The 16,377-nt window shown below is 26.5% G+C and overlaps 1 protein-coding gene across 1 annotated transcript in view; it reads right to left on the bottom strand.

Moving 5' to 3' along the window:
* Positions 1–933: 933 nt before the first annotated feature.
* Positions 934–16,377, bottom strand: part of LOC100215182 (SWI/SNF-related matrix-associated actin-dependent regulator of chromatin subfamily A member 5) — a 26,610-nt gene continuing 11,166 nt past the window's right edge. The window contains exons 4-18 of the mRNA XM_065812892.1: positions 10,997–11,097; positions 10,695–10,874; positions 10,239–10,394; positions 9,925–10,056; positions 9,755–9,823; positions 8,824–9,070; positions 8,385–8,749; positions 7,431–7,709; positions 6,864–7,343; positions 4,271–4,387; positions 4,031–4,165; positions 3,859–3,951; positions 3,455–3,574; positions 2,316–2,429; positions 934–1,153 (exon numbers count right to left, since the gene is read on the bottom strand). Coding sequence (XP_065668964.1) covers positions 1,088–1,153; positions 2,316–2,429; positions 3,455–3,574; positions 3,859–3,951; positions 4,031–4,165; positions 4,271–4,387; positions 6,864–7,343; positions 7,431–7,709; positions 8,385–8,749; positions 8,824–9,070; positions 9,755–9,823; positions 9,925–10,056; positions 10,239–10,394; positions 10,695–10,874; positions 10,997–11,097 — 2,654 coding nt within the window. The 3' untranslated portion in view covers positions 934–1,087. The remainder of the gene's footprint in view (positions 1,154–2,315; positions 2,430–3,454; positions 3,575–3,858; positions 3,952–4,030; positions 4,166–4,270; positions 4,388–6,863; positions 7,344–7,430; positions 7,710–8,384; positions 8,750–8,823; positions 9,071–9,754; positions 9,824–9,924; positions 10,057–10,238; positions 10,395–10,694; positions 10,875–10,996; positions 11,098–16,377) is intronic.

Below are 16,377 nucleotides of genomic sequence, written 5' to 3'. Positions count from 1 at the left end.
TCAAACAAATTTTAAATCAACCTACGTAATTTATTGAGGCTAATTTGTTTAAATTTTGATGTTTTTTGTGCCAATATTTTGCCTCGAATCACAGTTTTTTTAAAATTAAAAAACTGTGATTCGAGGCAGACTACGTAATTTGTAAACTGAAACAAAAAAGAACGCGGTTTAAAATTTGTCTTCAAATCATGCTTATCTACTGGAATGACTGACTTAAATTTTCTGAAGTAAAATAACTTTAACTGATAAAAAAGAGCAGGTGCCTCAAAGTCACTTTTTATATTCTATTCAAAGTGTATAAAAAAACCCGAAATAATAAGTTTTTAAAAACAGCGTTAAGCTTAAATATATCTGTAACAATTTATTTTTTGAATGCACTTATTTATCTTTGGAAGAACTTAAATTTGACACTTAAACTGTTTAAAAATATTTTTAAATCATGAAAAACTGCGTTAAATTTTTTTGCTAAATGTTTTGCTAATATTTAATCTTTATTAAGAACTTTTTTTTTGAAGAATAAACGTGAATCTTTTAATAAAAGATACAAGAGCATTTTTATAAGTCGATTATCAATACAATTGACATGCATAAAAAAATCCAATAGTATAATGACAAAATTTTGTATGGGCTTTAATTCCTTTTGGCTGCAGATTTAATACAACATTTTGATGCATCCGGAGAATCGAAACAATTGAATAAAAGTCTTTTATTTTTTTGGATATTAAAATGCATAATTGCGAGTAAAGTTACAGCAAATTCTTTTTTAAACATATATTCTCTATACAACTTAATGTTCTAATTGTTATGATACTTTTCCCGCCACTTAAATTTACATAAGCATTTCCAAAGCTCGAGCGTGGAAATAAACTTTCCAATTAGTTTTATTTGTAAAAATGTTTAATTCTTTATTAGCGAAAAGAAAAAAAACAAAAATGATAAAATAAGTTGTAATATCCACAATATAAAATCGATAATATAATAACAACTGCTGCCCATAAATAGATGTTTGCGTTTGATAGCCAGAAGAAACTTTGTTTTTAAAACAGAAAATATACAATGAAATCAAGAAATTCAACCCTCTATTAATCTATTTTTTCACTTTTTTAGCAGGTTTTGAAACCGGAGTTTCACTTTTGCGTTTTTGACTAGGTCCCTAGAAAGAAAAAAAAAATTATTTTATAATTTTTGTATACGAAAATTATTAACGACGAAATATTAACTAGAAACCTCATACCCTAAAATTATTTCCAATAAATTTGTAAACTTTACATATTATGCAAATTATCATTTACATTTGTAAGTTTGCATATTTATAATTCCTAATTATACGCAATATTTAATTACTTGCAGCCACTTACAGTATGTCAAAAAAGTTACTTTTCACCCCCTAATGATTTTTCAATGAAAGGCAATTATTAAATGTTTATATATAAACTTTTCACTTACTGTAATTTTTTTAAATCAAATATGTATTGAATAGCATATTTAAAACAAAAAAAAATTCATAATCTTATTTTTAGTAAAAAAAAATCTTGAATGAATTAGAAAAAACGAAAATCACCCCTTATATATTAATGCTAAAATAACTTTTACTAAATCCATTTGCAATATCAAGGCGGACAAGTTAACTTGTCCGCCATTATGTCGCAATGAATTTACCTACTCCTTTTGCCATTGCAGGACAGATTTTTTTCCACACCTTGATGAGAACTGCCTTTAATTCTAAAACGAGACAAACCGGATGGTTTTGGTTCACCTACTTTAATTTAAAAAAAGATCCAATAAGTTTTTTTTTTGAAGTTTGGTTTGGTGACTGAAGAACTCAATCTAAGATCCTAATATTCTAAATTGTTTAATTTTTCATTAATTCCTGATTTTCACGTTTTTCACCATGATTTTATTATCAAGAACTAAAAAAAAAATACATACAACAGTAAAGTTAAAAAGGATTAGTGAACGATTTTGATTTTCACTTTTGAAAATTTTAAAAACTTTGACTGAAATCTATTATTTTTAATTATTTGTATAAATTTTTTTATTAAGTATACAATTATGAATTTCTTGGGATAAAAATGTTATTTGATATAATGATCAATTTATTTGATATAATGATCAATTTATTTGATATAATGATCAATTTATTTGATATAATGATCAATTTATTTGATATAATGATCAATTTTAAAAAAATAATACGGAGTAAAAACGTTATAATTCAAAAATAAAAAAATTCCCTGTTATTGAAAAACCATTAGGAAGTGATTTTTGATATATTGCATAACATACATAAAAAATTATATAAGAAATCAAAGTACCCTTGGTAGTCCTGGTTTTGGTCCTTTCTTTTTTTCCCTCTTTTCTTTTTCTTCTATTTCTTGATTTTCTCTCTCAATAAGTGTTATCAGTGTATTACATCGACGCTGTAGCTCCTGAAGAAAAACAAGTGAGAAAATCATTATGTGACATAAAAAACAATTATTGATTTCACCGAGTTTCTAGATTTATCAACTTGCTTTTGATTATTCTTTTAATAGCAAAAATTTTCTAACAGCAATACAATACAATAAAGAAAAACATGTCTTGAGGTAATTGTAAATTGTAAACTTAGTTTATTTAAAAATTATTTTTTATTAGAAAATTTTAATAAAACTAACATTTGGTGCAACACATTTATACTGATCCTGTAACTCGTATTAATTTGTGTTTTAAAGATACAATGTTTTCTACTTTATTTTCTAATTTAATTATTCTACTTGATGTATCTTTTTGGCTGGTAAACTTTGATAGCACTCTGATAGTACATTTAGAGATAAAGAAATAGTGGAAATAGCAATACATTTTAAAGAACTTTTAAAAATTGGAGAATGTAATCCCAAAAAAATTGGTTTTGAGAGGTTTACTTTAAAAAGTTTTATACTCTTAATTTAGAAAAATTTGCTTAATAAAAATGATTTTAGATTGTGAAAAAAAAAATTCGCAAATATATTAGATGCATTTATTTTACTTTTGCTTAGTCCATTTACAAACGCTAAAGTTAAACATTTTTTTTCCTTATATTAATAGATTAAAATCTGATTAGGGAAATTAACTCCCAAAAATAGATCTTATGACTGGCTCAACTGTCTTTTACATATTGTAAAATTCGACCCAAATCCCACATTTAATATTTGGTACAACAATAAAATAAGGGGCTAACTACTGCATCCCATATCTATCCAGATAATTGAAAAAAATTTGCTGATGCAAAGTACCCTACTGATTTTTTTTTTTTAATTTAATTTACTTTTAATGTTGTAAAAAATGTGTCAATTATTTTACAATGTCATATGAAGATTAAAAAAACCGCTTAGCGGAAACTTAAACCACGTGGGTGTGGGATTTTGAACATAAAAACTAAATAATGACAAAAAATCCATGCACACCTAAATAATTTTAAAGAAATTAAAAAACTTACAACAGCTGTCCTTGACTTTATAAACCAATCAAATCTGAACTGTGGTGCATTTCGTACAGCTTGACGTAACTCCTCGTATACATTCTCTTTTTCAAAACCTAATTTGTGTATCATGCAAACCTAAAAATTTAACTAAATTATATTTGTCTTGTTAAATTTTATCAAAAAAAAAATACTCTTACTTTTTGTTTTTATATTTTATAGATGCTTTAACATCTGGATATATTGATATCACAAAATTAAAACATAGATGACACAATATTCAGTTATTGTTGTTAGTAGTTGTCAAAAGTTTCGAAACAGCTGAGTTAGCAACAATATTATTTATTTTAAAAACAACATAGCAACAATATTTACAAAAACATAGCAACAATATTATATAATAGAAAGGAAAAAAAATTTACTAAAAATCTATCTTCTTCTTCTGTGTAATTTTTGCCTTTATTTGTTCCGTATTGTATCCTTAATTGATGAAAAGGTGATTTGTATCTTGCCATCTATCAATAAAGAGATGGATGCTTATTTAAACAAAAGTTGTCACATTCATTGTTTAACAATTTAATTCCACTAAAATACCTTTGCTTCCATAGCTTCCTTAATACTAATTCTTCGTTGTATTTTAGCCTCCCCTCTTTCTATCTGTGACATGATTTTATCAATATCTGTAAGTTCATTACAACGTTCCCAAAAAACAGATGCATATTCTTTTACCTAGTTATAAAAAACACTAAAAATTAACAACAAATTTAAGTTAACAAAAAATTTAAAATGTTATTACCACAATTAATTGTAGAACTATTAGTACAAAAGAAATACCTCTTCAGGCGTTTTCCCTTCTACTTCTTTGCATATTTGATTAATATCATCTCGCCCATATTTTTCGCAAGCTTTTATGAACTGATTAAAATCTCGTTTGTTCCAATTGACAAAACCCTAAAAAATATCTTTTTTTTACATACAAATATATACAATAAATTAATTTTTTACAAATTATATTTTTTTATTACTTTTTTATTTCGAAATTAAAAAATAGCTACAAATAAAACAAAAACCTTACAATAATAATAATAAAAATAATAATATAATTATTATAATTATATATTAAATAATAATATTAAACCTAATAATAATATAATTAGTAATAATAATATAATTATAACTCAACAAAGCTTATTTACATATGAATGAGTTTATAAGCCTATAAAACTTATATATGAATTCAAAACCACATTGTTTAAATCTAATTAAAGAAAAAAAACATAAATTTTAGCAACAGATTTATTAAGGCAGACATTTTATAGAATATAATTTAAGCTAGATTGCCACACACTGATACCTGCTTCGTAATATTCTTTATACTGTTATACTGGTACTAGAATAGGTGTATATACATCATTAGGGTGTAACTAGGCAGTTTCAGTTAGGCATACAAAAGAGATTTACTACACTATAAAAAGTTGATTCTCTTTCAACTTGTCTTCTCGAAAACCTTACATCTAAAGCAGCTCTTTTTGCTGATGACTCAAATTTGATTGCTTAGAATGGGCAGCAGATATCAAATCTGATCTCACTTCTGTAACAGATTAGGACTCGCAGTGGCTTGTAAATTTAACTCTAACAAAACTCAGTTATTTACTGCAAACAACTATCACAATGCTGTCAACATTCCTATTAATGAATCGCAAGCCTCTCACTGAGTTTTCTTTTTTACACCTTCTTGGATTATTGTTTACTACTGATTTTTCATGGAAACCATATATACAATTGATTGCTAAATTAGCATCTGTTAAGATTGCTTCTCTTTATCATACTTGCCATTTTCTTACTCCTGATTCCATTCTCTACCTCTATAAATCTCTTATTCGTCCATGTATGGAATACTGTTGTCATATTTGGGCTGGCTCTTCTAATGATGCTCTTTCTCTTCTGGACAAGGTCTCAAAACGCATTGTAAACGTAGCTGGACCCACTCTACCTGCTAAGCTTGAGCCTTTTTCTCATCACCATAAAGTTGCATCTCTTTCTCTTTTCTACAAATACTATCATGATCGCTGCTCAAAGAGCTATTATCTCTAGTTCCATTATTTAAAACATATTCTCGCCTAACTCGTCATTCAGCCTTATCCTTTTACTGTATCTGTCCCTGCATGCTCTAAAATCTTTTATTCAACTAGTTTTTTCATTCGCACTTCAACCCTTTCTCCCACCTGCATGTTTTCATAACTCATACAAACTAAAACTTTCTTCTGTCAACTGTTTCCTTGCTTTATAACTCTATTCTTTTTTTCCTAGTAGCTCAAATTTTATAATGGTTGAATTAGAATAATAGAAACAATAAATAAACACTTAAAAATTTAAAATTTTTTGTAAAAATTGTAAAAATTTAAGACACATAAAAATTACATTATATAGCTCAAATGGATATACACACACAAATATCATTGCATACTTAATCCAACTTGATGTATCTAATGATGCCTCTGAAAAAATAAATTAAAAATTATTTTCATTTTTAAAGTGACTATTTTTTAAGACTTTGCTAATAATTATAAGACTGATTGAACTAATTCTATGCGGATCAGAATAATCTCAATAGTTTTTAGGAACTGGAACCACACTAGCCATATTGCATAAGGCAGGAAAACAAGATTCAGTTAAGCACTTGTTGCAATTATATTCAGTTAAGCAGGAGTAATGAGATTGATGAGAAAAATACTTTTGTAATATAAATTAATTTAAATATAAATATTTAAATATAAGATGTTTTTTTGTATTCTTATAATGAAACTTTAGCTAGAATTAAGGCTAATGAGACGATTTTAATGTTTTATGACTTTTTTTTATGATTCATTTAGACACAGATATTCAATCTGTAGAGTAATTTTGCAATTCATGTTCTGGCCAAAATACAAACTATACATTAATTCATTTTATGGATTTACTTATTCATAAAAAAAAAAGGTTTATTTTCATTAAAGTTTACTTTAATATATATTTAAATAATTCAATCAAAAAACTTATAATAGAATTAAAATTACTTTTGCAAAATAAAATTCTACAAATAAAAGTACAAAAGCTTTAACTATCATACTTCTTATCTTATTAAAAGACTAAATTATAGACTAAAGGTTTTGAGGTTTATGATTGTAACTATTTTTTAATTTTAATACATACATACATACATACATACATACATACATACATACATATATATATATATATATATATATATATATATATATATATATATTGTAAAATATAACATAAATTTCAAATAAAAATGATACCAATGTATCAATGTTAATGTGGCCCCAGTCAAATATCATCACTGATATATATATATATGTTTATATATATACACACATATACTATTTATAAATATAGTAAGTTTAAAAAAAGTAATTTTTACTTGTGTAAGAAGTTCGTCTTTCTCTATGCTTTCTTCTTCTGACAATGGCAAAGCATTATCAATTTTACTTTGCTCTTCTTTTTGTAAGCGCTTTGCTTCATCATCAGGAAGATCATAGTCACGAAGAACTTTATAGCCAATAGATTTCCGATAGCTATAAATTTCCACATCAAGTAATTCAAAGAGTCTTGGTGGAAAAAATTGAAAATCTTGAACATTAGGCTGTTTTGGAGGGCGTGGAGCTTTTGGAGCTTTTGGTTCATTTACACGCATTAGCTCTTTAAAATATGTATCAACAGCATAATTTGCTTTGCGCTCTCGTTTTGGAGGCTCAATCCAATGACTTAAGGAACCAGGTTTATCATGTGTTTCACGAAAGTCTTGCCCTTCAAACTGGTATATACTTTCTGAAGTGTCCATTGTAAATTTCTGAAGTTGGTTTTCTCCTAACTCAAGCATTTTCTTAGCTATCTCATCAGTCTAAAAAGGTAGATAAAAAAAATTCAAATATATTAAAACAATTAAACTAATAATTAAAAAAAAATTAAATTAAATTAAAAAATGTACTTTTTTTTGACCACGCTCTAAAATTGCATCAATATCTTCAGATGAAATTGTTGCGTCTTTACCAGCAAATACTTTATCAGCACCATGCCTAATCATATTTAAAATATCATCCTTTTGAATTTTTGCAGAGGCATCAACAAGTCTTCCTTGTTGAATAACCACTGCATCTAAACGCAATTTTATCTCAGCACGCTCTATAATTCTTTCTTCTATAGTATTCTCAGTAATAAACTTAAATACATGGACTTGCTTTGTTTGACCAATACGATGAGCTCTATCCTATATTTTAATGAATTTATACAAACATCTAAAATTAGTTACAACCTATCAAAAATATGACATTAAATATATTTAAATTTAAACTTTTATTCAATAATAATTGTATTATAAAATAATATTACTGTGTTCTATAAATAAATAAACTTTAAAAAAAAATATTCAAAATTAACAATTTATCAGAATTAAAAGATTGCTTGTTGATTTGTTTGTTTCAATAATTTTGTTTATCCAGTGATCTAAATTGCTATTAATTTACTTTTAAAAAAACTTATCAACTATGTAAACATTTTTTTATCGAAATCTATCAGGGTGTTAGCAAGGAAAAAATCTTATAGTGTTTTGGCTATATTGGAAACTTAGGTGTTGGCAACTGGTAAATAAAAATCATCTTGCATTTAAAAAAAAGTTTAAGACTAGCCATGGCTCATACCCTTGGTTCCCTAACTCAATTTATTGGAGCAAATTAAGGACACATTAGGAAAAAAAATTGACATTTTTTAGCAATATACAATGATTTTTTTTCAGGTTGCTAACACCCTCCTTATTGTATGTGTAGTCACATAATTTCTTGTAACATTTTTTATTAAATCAAGAAATTACTTTGTTTTTCTGATATGATTTGTAACAGATAGAATCATTTTTGAAAGTATTTTTCACAAAGAATTAAAAATTTACCTGTGCTTGCAAGTCAACTTGGGGATTCCAATCATTATCGTACATAATCACAACATCAGCAGTTGCTAAATTAATACCAAGTCCACCTGCACGAGTACTAAGCATAAATAAAAACTTATCACTACCAGGGGCATTAAATTCATTAATTTGAGCTGTTCTAAGCTCATGTGGTGTTTGTCCATCAAGACGACAGTATTGATATCCCCGCCACATTGCATAGTCTTCTAATATATCCAAGACACGCGTCATTTGGCTGAATATCAAAACTCGAGAGCCAGAGTCTTTTAATTTTTTTAATAACATATCCAACACTATCATTTTTCCACAGTTGTCAACCAAATGTTGATCAGTGGTATATGGTGGACCTAAAAACAATCAAAATTTAAAAAACTTTGAATATTGTAAACAAATGTAAGAAAAGTTAACAGCATAAAAAAACCTGGTTCTGCCCCATCAAACAAATACGGGTGGTTGCAACATTTTCTAAGCTGCATTAAAATATTAAGAAGACGCATTCTGTCTACTTTTCCTGCCCCGTTGACAATATCAATATCTTTCATCAATAGCTTGGTGTACCATTGACGTTGCATAACACTTAGACCAACATATATTTTTGTTTCTTTTTTAGGAAGCAAAGTTTTTTCAACTTCACTCTTCAACCTTCTTAGAAGGAAAGGACGTAAAACCTAATATATCAGACAAAACATATTTATATTGTAATATTATTAAATGGATTCCTAAGAATAATATGCTTTCTGCTCTTTAAAAAAACATTAAAAAGTAATAATAATACAGTTGTATTGTTTTAACCAAACTGTAATGAAAGTCTAAGTACTAACAAAACTTGTATTCAAAAATAACCTTCCTTTGATCACCCAAAAATTCATCTTGCCCAAAACTCGATTACCTCAAAATATAGAAGCCATAAAAAACAAAGTAGAAAGAACATTATTATTGCAAACATGTCAACTTTAAATTAAATTTGAAATTACGGTTCTTATGGTTTCTATGACATTTTTTTGTATGCTTTATAAAAAAAAAGAAAGTCAATTGAATATAGAAGCATTACTATACTATTAAACATTTAGTTTTAATTTTTATTCGATACACTGTTAAATATTAGATGCATAATTTGAGGTGCAATTTAAAGTTGAAAATTAAGAGTTGGTAAAATTTTTTTAGGATAGCATTTCTTGTTAGTATTAAGACTGTCACTTCAGTGTGGTATTAAAAGTTTATACCAAATCTTTTGTTTTTAACAGTTTTTAAAATAAAATAAACTTTTTTGGTGCTTGATAATTGTCTTATCAAAACATTGTTGGATATTCTTACATTATAGTATATAAAAAAGTATAGAAAAAATAACATACTTCGTGTAAACGTTTCACTAACTGATCTTCTTCTGTGATGCTTTCAGCATTAAACCAAGAATCAAAGTCCTTCAAAAATTATTTATTTGCTACAATTATAACTACTTTAACAACAAAGTTATTATCAGCAATTAGACATAAATAATTTTGTTTTAAAAAGTATGAAATACCTCAGCAGAATTAAATACATCAGGTAGTAAAAAATTAAGTAAGGCCCAAAGTTCATGTAAATTGTTTTGTAAAGGAGTTCCTGTCAAAAGAAGCCTATTAGATGATTTAAATTCACGCACAATTTGTGAAAGCTATAATAAAAAATAGTGCAAATATTTAATATACATAAACAATCATAACTATTTAGATATACATACACAAATTTTTTTTCTTCAATAGCTCAGAATTTATATAACTTATACTTTTTATACAAAAAAAGATAAGTGACTAAAATAAACAATATAAGCTAAGAAAAATAATACAACTTAATTACCAAAGATTTTTCATTTTTTATCCGATGAGCTTCATCAATAGCCAAAAATCGCCATGCAAATTTTTTAAGTACAGCTTTTTCTCGAATGCACATTTCATAAGATGTGATTAGAACATCCCATTCACCAGGAAGCAAAGTTTCTCTAATAAAAGCTGCCTAAAAGCAAATAAACAATGAAAAATACATTTTCAATAAACAAATTATAAACAATAAAAAAAAAAATTTAATAAACAAATTATAAATCTTGAAAAAAAAAAAAAAAAAATTGGAAAAATAATAAGTATAAGAAGAAACAGTCAGAGCCTGAAGTTTCAAAATCATTCACATTTAGGATTATAAGAAAAAACAATGAAAGTCTATTGAAATTTGCAAATTGCAAATAAACAAAAAATGCTTTTTTTTTCAAACTTATTTAATAAGTCTCATAGAATGGTCTTTGAAAAAAACATTACCCACTCTTTGTTCTTGATTGCCAATAAGACAAACAGCACGAATAGTAGGACACCATCTCTGAAATTCTGCCATCCAATTGGCTAAAGTAGATTTCGGTACAATTACAATATGTGGTCCTGAATTATTTCGATGATGCTTCATATAGCCAATTAAAGATATCGTTTGCAGTGTTTTACCCAAGCCCTAACAAATAAATTAACCAATAATAAAGTTATACTACAAAGTAAATCAGTTTTAAATTATTATTTTTTATTGACTTACTGTAAAAATAAAAATTGCATTTCAAGAAGTTTTATTTAATTTACCATTTCATCAGCAAGGATACCATTTATACCATTCTCATACAATGAAATCATCCAGTTTAATCCTCGAATTTGATAATCTCTCATATTACCATTCTTTACATCTATAAAATACTTTTTAAATTTAAAAAAAATTATAAGAATATATTTAATATTTTAAATTAATTTTTATATCAAAAGACTTTAATATAAAAATGGTGTTTTAATATGTGAAAGTTATTTTAATAGGTGCAGTTTCATTTTAATCCAGCTAATCTGAATTACAAATAAGGGGTTGTTCACAAACTACGCCACGCAATTATTGATCATTTTAGACCCCTTCCCTCCCCTCTTGTCACAACAACAACATTTTAGTAATAAGTTCCGCATGAGTCGTCACAAACCACTAAAGCGTGACATAATTTATGGATGACCCCTAACCACTAATTCACAATCATTCTATTTTTTTAAATTTTTTAAAGATAAACCTCTATCGAAGTTAGATTTTTCTTATAGTTTCAGAATCTCAGGTTTTTTCTTGGTCACAGTCCATACGAGACGATATTTTTCTGAGACAAGATCTTATACAAAACCGAGATTTTACAAAAATCTAAAATACTATGGAAAAAAAAGAAATTTCCAAAAAGTTTGTGTTTTATAATTTTTTATTATTATTAATGAATTATAAGTTTTCAACATTTATCAAATTAATGTTGATTTTTGAAAAAAACATTTCAAAAGACCTAAGTCATTTGAACTTGCAGCTGTCATTCTCCCCCTGTTTTTTACTACGATAATTGCTTAAAATTACAAAATTTTGCTCACATCGAATCTTTATTTTTAATGCATGTTCTAATTTGCATAACTTTTCTGATTTGAATCCAGTCATAACGTAGCTGTTGAATTCTTCAGCAATCAAATCATTAGGATCAGTGACATAGATTTGTTGTCTCGCATTTTCTTTTCTGTCTTGGTGGGTCTTTGAGATTTCAGACAAAGTTCAAAGTTGTTTGACATTTTAAAGAAGCAAGAAGATGTAGCATAGGATCATTGGGAGTCTGTTTGACTGTCTGCTGAGCTTCAGATGCAACTTCCATAACATCATAACTGTCATCATTATTAGACAATGAAAAAATGTTCAAGCCAGAGTCTTTTTGCTTTTTTAAAAGTTTCCTAATTTGATGAGAGTTAGAATGAGGATACTTTCAGTTCTTCAAGAACTCCTGGATTATCGAGAAATTTGAGCAGATAGCTGGCATCGTGTCATTGAAAGTTTGTAACATTTTCAATGTACTGGTTCATAGAGTTCTGACATAGAGAACCATCAATTTGTATTTGATTCCAAGAGATTTAACATTTTTTTTAAGCTCTTTGACTAATTTAAGTTTGTATATGAATTCTTTTACAACAATTCGAACATCTTTGAGAGTTTTAGTACTAGATAAAGCAGGATCGTACTTAAATCTTTGCTTTCTTCATCAGAACTTGATTAAGCTTTATTTTTGTCTTCATCTTCTTCTTCTTTGTAGCTAAAGTAATCATGTTTGGTGCGTTGCAAAAAATTTGAGATGTGCATGTTAGTATGTTACTCTCTGTATCTGATTTTTCTTCGCTCTAATCTGATAATGAATCCTTATTTGCTAGATTAATATCTGTAACTATCTTTTTACATTTTAGAACTCATGTCACACAAAGATGGATTCCATGATCATAGCAAATTTGATAAAGTTGTTGTGAGAGCCGGCTGCATTTAGTGTTAACACTTACCCCATCTATAATTCGACCAATGCAATCTCGGTAAGGATCAATGCCGAAGGTCATTAATTGATGATTTTGCAACATCAAAAGTGTTTTAGCATTACATTCTTTTCCCATTTTGATCATACCAAGCTTTTGATTATAATTGTTGCGTCCAAAAATATGGATGTTTGTTTAAATGTTGCCGCATCACTCAAATAGAAGAAATTTCCTCCATTGGATTTTATCAGCAATATTTCCTTCATCACATTGTTTTTCACATATGCTGCTGAGCTATAAACTGTCTGACAAACTCTCCAAACTTTTTTGGGAGCTTCAACCTTTGTGTACCTTTGAATCAGCTTTTGCACCAATGGATTTGCAATTTGATTGAAAGTCCAATACCAGATGATAGCTTAGCAACAGTTTCGTCAGTTGATGCTTCACTTTAAAAAACAAGTCAATCATTTTTGGGCAAGATTGAAGTTACGTCGATTTTTCAGATTTCGGAAAAGCAAAAGGAAAATGACAAATATTGTCATGTTCCTTCTGCTTTTGCTGACAAATCATGAAACTTCCATTAACGAGCGTGAAATTATTTTGTGTTGTAACCTGTTCACTTGATGGATTTATACTTAGCACCGTCAGGACACAAAGTGCATTCAACTTGACACTTGTTATTTTTCGAAACTAGACAGTAGATTTGCCATTTCAAATAAGTTCCAATATTTTCCATTTCAATATTTGAATCTGTTTAACTTTAAAAATCATTAAAGTTGCAATTGCTATGCCAAATGTCATAAACTAAATTTATTGGCTTTAGTGCTACAGCTTTTATTCCATTCAAACAAGAACTCCTCGAATGGAATTAATCTCCGAGGAAATAGTTTAGCAATCATTATCAAGAGTTTCTCATATAGTTCTCCTAAGGGAATTGCTTATTTTGTAATCGTTAATTATTATTCTCCACGAGTATTAGAAATTTATTTAGAATGTCAAGATTAATTTATTTAAATTGTCCAGAGGGAATTGATTTTGTTAAAATTTTTGTTAATTTAAATCTTACGATATTTCAATCATTATCATATTACAATCTTAAATATTGGATTTTTTTATATAGAATTTAAATCTTACAATACAGATTTTTTTATTATCATTATTAGAACTTTTAAACTTAAACTAAAAAAAAAAAAGTATTCACCTCCCCAATGCCAATGGGGCTGCTATAGTTGAGGAAGCTTAACTTTTTTTATTGATGTCCTCTCTTAACCCTATAATTATGGGTTGTTGTCAACATGGGCCTTGACAAACAAGACTATTTTGCAAATAAATAAATTAAAGTCTTGTATTTGACTAGTGGAAGAAAAACACTTGAGCATCTAGTCTTTGTGTCAGTCAGTCAAATTGAGCAACCAAGCCTGTCGATTTTAAAAGCATAACTTAGCTTTGGCATATCCTTAAGTAGTAAAAATACAATAATAACAAAATAGATCGCACAGAACTAGGTAAATATTATCAGTCATCTTGACTAACCTATATTTTTTGTGTAGCAAGTGATTTTTTATACAATTAAATTTTTGATTGATTAATAGATTATTTTACAATGTGCATAATTCTGGGTTGACTTTATGTGTTTTATTTAACATGTAAGTTATTTAATTTATTTATTATGTAATTTAATTTATTAAACATATAATTTATTTAATTTAATTTATTTAACATGTAATTTATTTAATTTATGAAACATATAACCTATTTAATTTAATTCCCCTGTATATAATAATTTTATCAAAAACAAATTATATTTTAACATGTAATGTTTTTAAAAATTTTTTGTTTACTTGGATTTAAATAAAAAACTTGATTTGATTTTAAAATTTTCGAATATTAAATGTACTTTTTACTTTTTGTTGAACTTATTTTTAATCACATTAAATCACATTAAATTTTGTATAACTGAAACACAAGTGAGCTGTTTTGTTTGCAACATTTGTGCAACTCCCGGAAAAACTGTCAACATAAGTTATAATGAAAACAGCAAAATTTCTTGTTTTATTAAATTTATTGTTTTTTATGTTGAATTTATTTTCTTGAATTTAGGTAGAATTTCACTTACTTATACAAAACTAGTAAAAAACATCTAACACATTTAAAAAACATCTAACACATTTAAAACATCACTTTAATAAGTACTACATATTCACAAAAAATGTTTATTAATTATTACGTTTTTGTGAGTGTCTTTAAGGTAAAAACAGCTCACTATTGAAGATTTTTTTCTTTTCATGTTATGACAATTACTTTTGAATAAACTCAATAAGTTCGAATGACCAGTATAAGAATTTCATAAAAAACTATATTAAAAACAGTAAAAAACAACAACAACAAACAAATAACAACAAAGAAATATGGAGCTTTAATTTTTCTTAAAATGCTATTTAAATTTTTAGCTCTATATTTTCAATTAAAAAATTTTTTTAAATTAAATATAAAATTTAACCTTCCAGGGCCTATACTAGGAAAAAAAATTTTTATATATATATATGTGTGTGTGTGTGTTGCAGTTATAGTATAATAAGCAAGTAACGTATTTAATACTATTAAGATATTTCTTTTAGTAATTTTTTTTACTTAACATGATACTTAAAAAATTAAAAGTAAAAAAGTAAGAGTAAGAAGCAAACATTACAAACCACTTTAATTAGTCATAGAAAACTATTTAATACGCTCATGCTGACGATAAAACACGTGTTATTTTTAAAGAGTATTTAATTGTTATTGTAAAAAGCTATAAAACAACGATAAAACAAACTGCAAAGTTGTTTTAAAAATATAAAGAGCTTGTGTTAATGTAAAACAACTTTGTGACACTGTTTCGTGCTGTTTTATACAGTTTATAACCTTAATAACATAAAACGTGTTTAAAATAAAACAAAGTAAATAAATAAAATTGTTCTATTTTTTTTTTAAACATCTTCACTTCCAACAAGGCTGCAAGCAACCACTAATTAAAGTTGGAAGTTACTGGAAGAGAAAAGATGAAGATTGTAGAGCAAGATAACAATTGACAGATGACTTCATAAGAGTCTATAATCTATAGACCAAACAAGTAAGATCAAAGCATAAAAACATTAGATAACAGGTTTTTTATAATTTATTGTTTCTTGATCTAGTGTACTATTAAAAATTTAAGTATAATTAAGTTTTACATTCAAATGGTTTTAAAATTGATGTTTTTCATTCACTTTTTTTATTCAAACTGTTTTCCACAAAGTGAAACAAAAAAATTTGCTTTAATAAATCGAATAATATTTCCTTAAGTTTAAGAATATGCTTAAATTAAAACTATTTTCAAGAAATAAAATATAATTAACTATTCAAAATGTTTACGAAAAAACTTTCTTCCTTATTCTTCCTTGTTTCTTCAAATTCTTTTATAATCTTCTAATTTTTTTTTCAAATTCAAATTTTAAAATTATTTGAATGAGAGAATATTAAAAAACAAAAATTCTTTTGTTCAAATAGATTTCTTTTTTTATAAAATTCCTAAAAAAAAGTTGTGTATTTATAGAAAATGTTTAATCTTTATATCGTTCTAAACAAAATGAAAATATAAATGGTGTCGCATTTTTCATATTCTATTCGACAACTTTTGTTAAAACAAATTT

Source organism: Hydra vulgaris, chromosome 12 (assembly GCF_038396675.1).
Source record: "Hydra vulgaris chromosome 12, alternate assembly HydraT2T_AEP".
NCBI lineage: Eukaryota > Metazoa > Cnidaria > Hydrozoa > Anthoathecata > Hydridae > Hydra > Hydra vulgaris.
The sequence above is the reverse complement of the archived record's forward strand: the minus strand, read 5'-3'. Positions and strand labels throughout refer to the sequence as shown.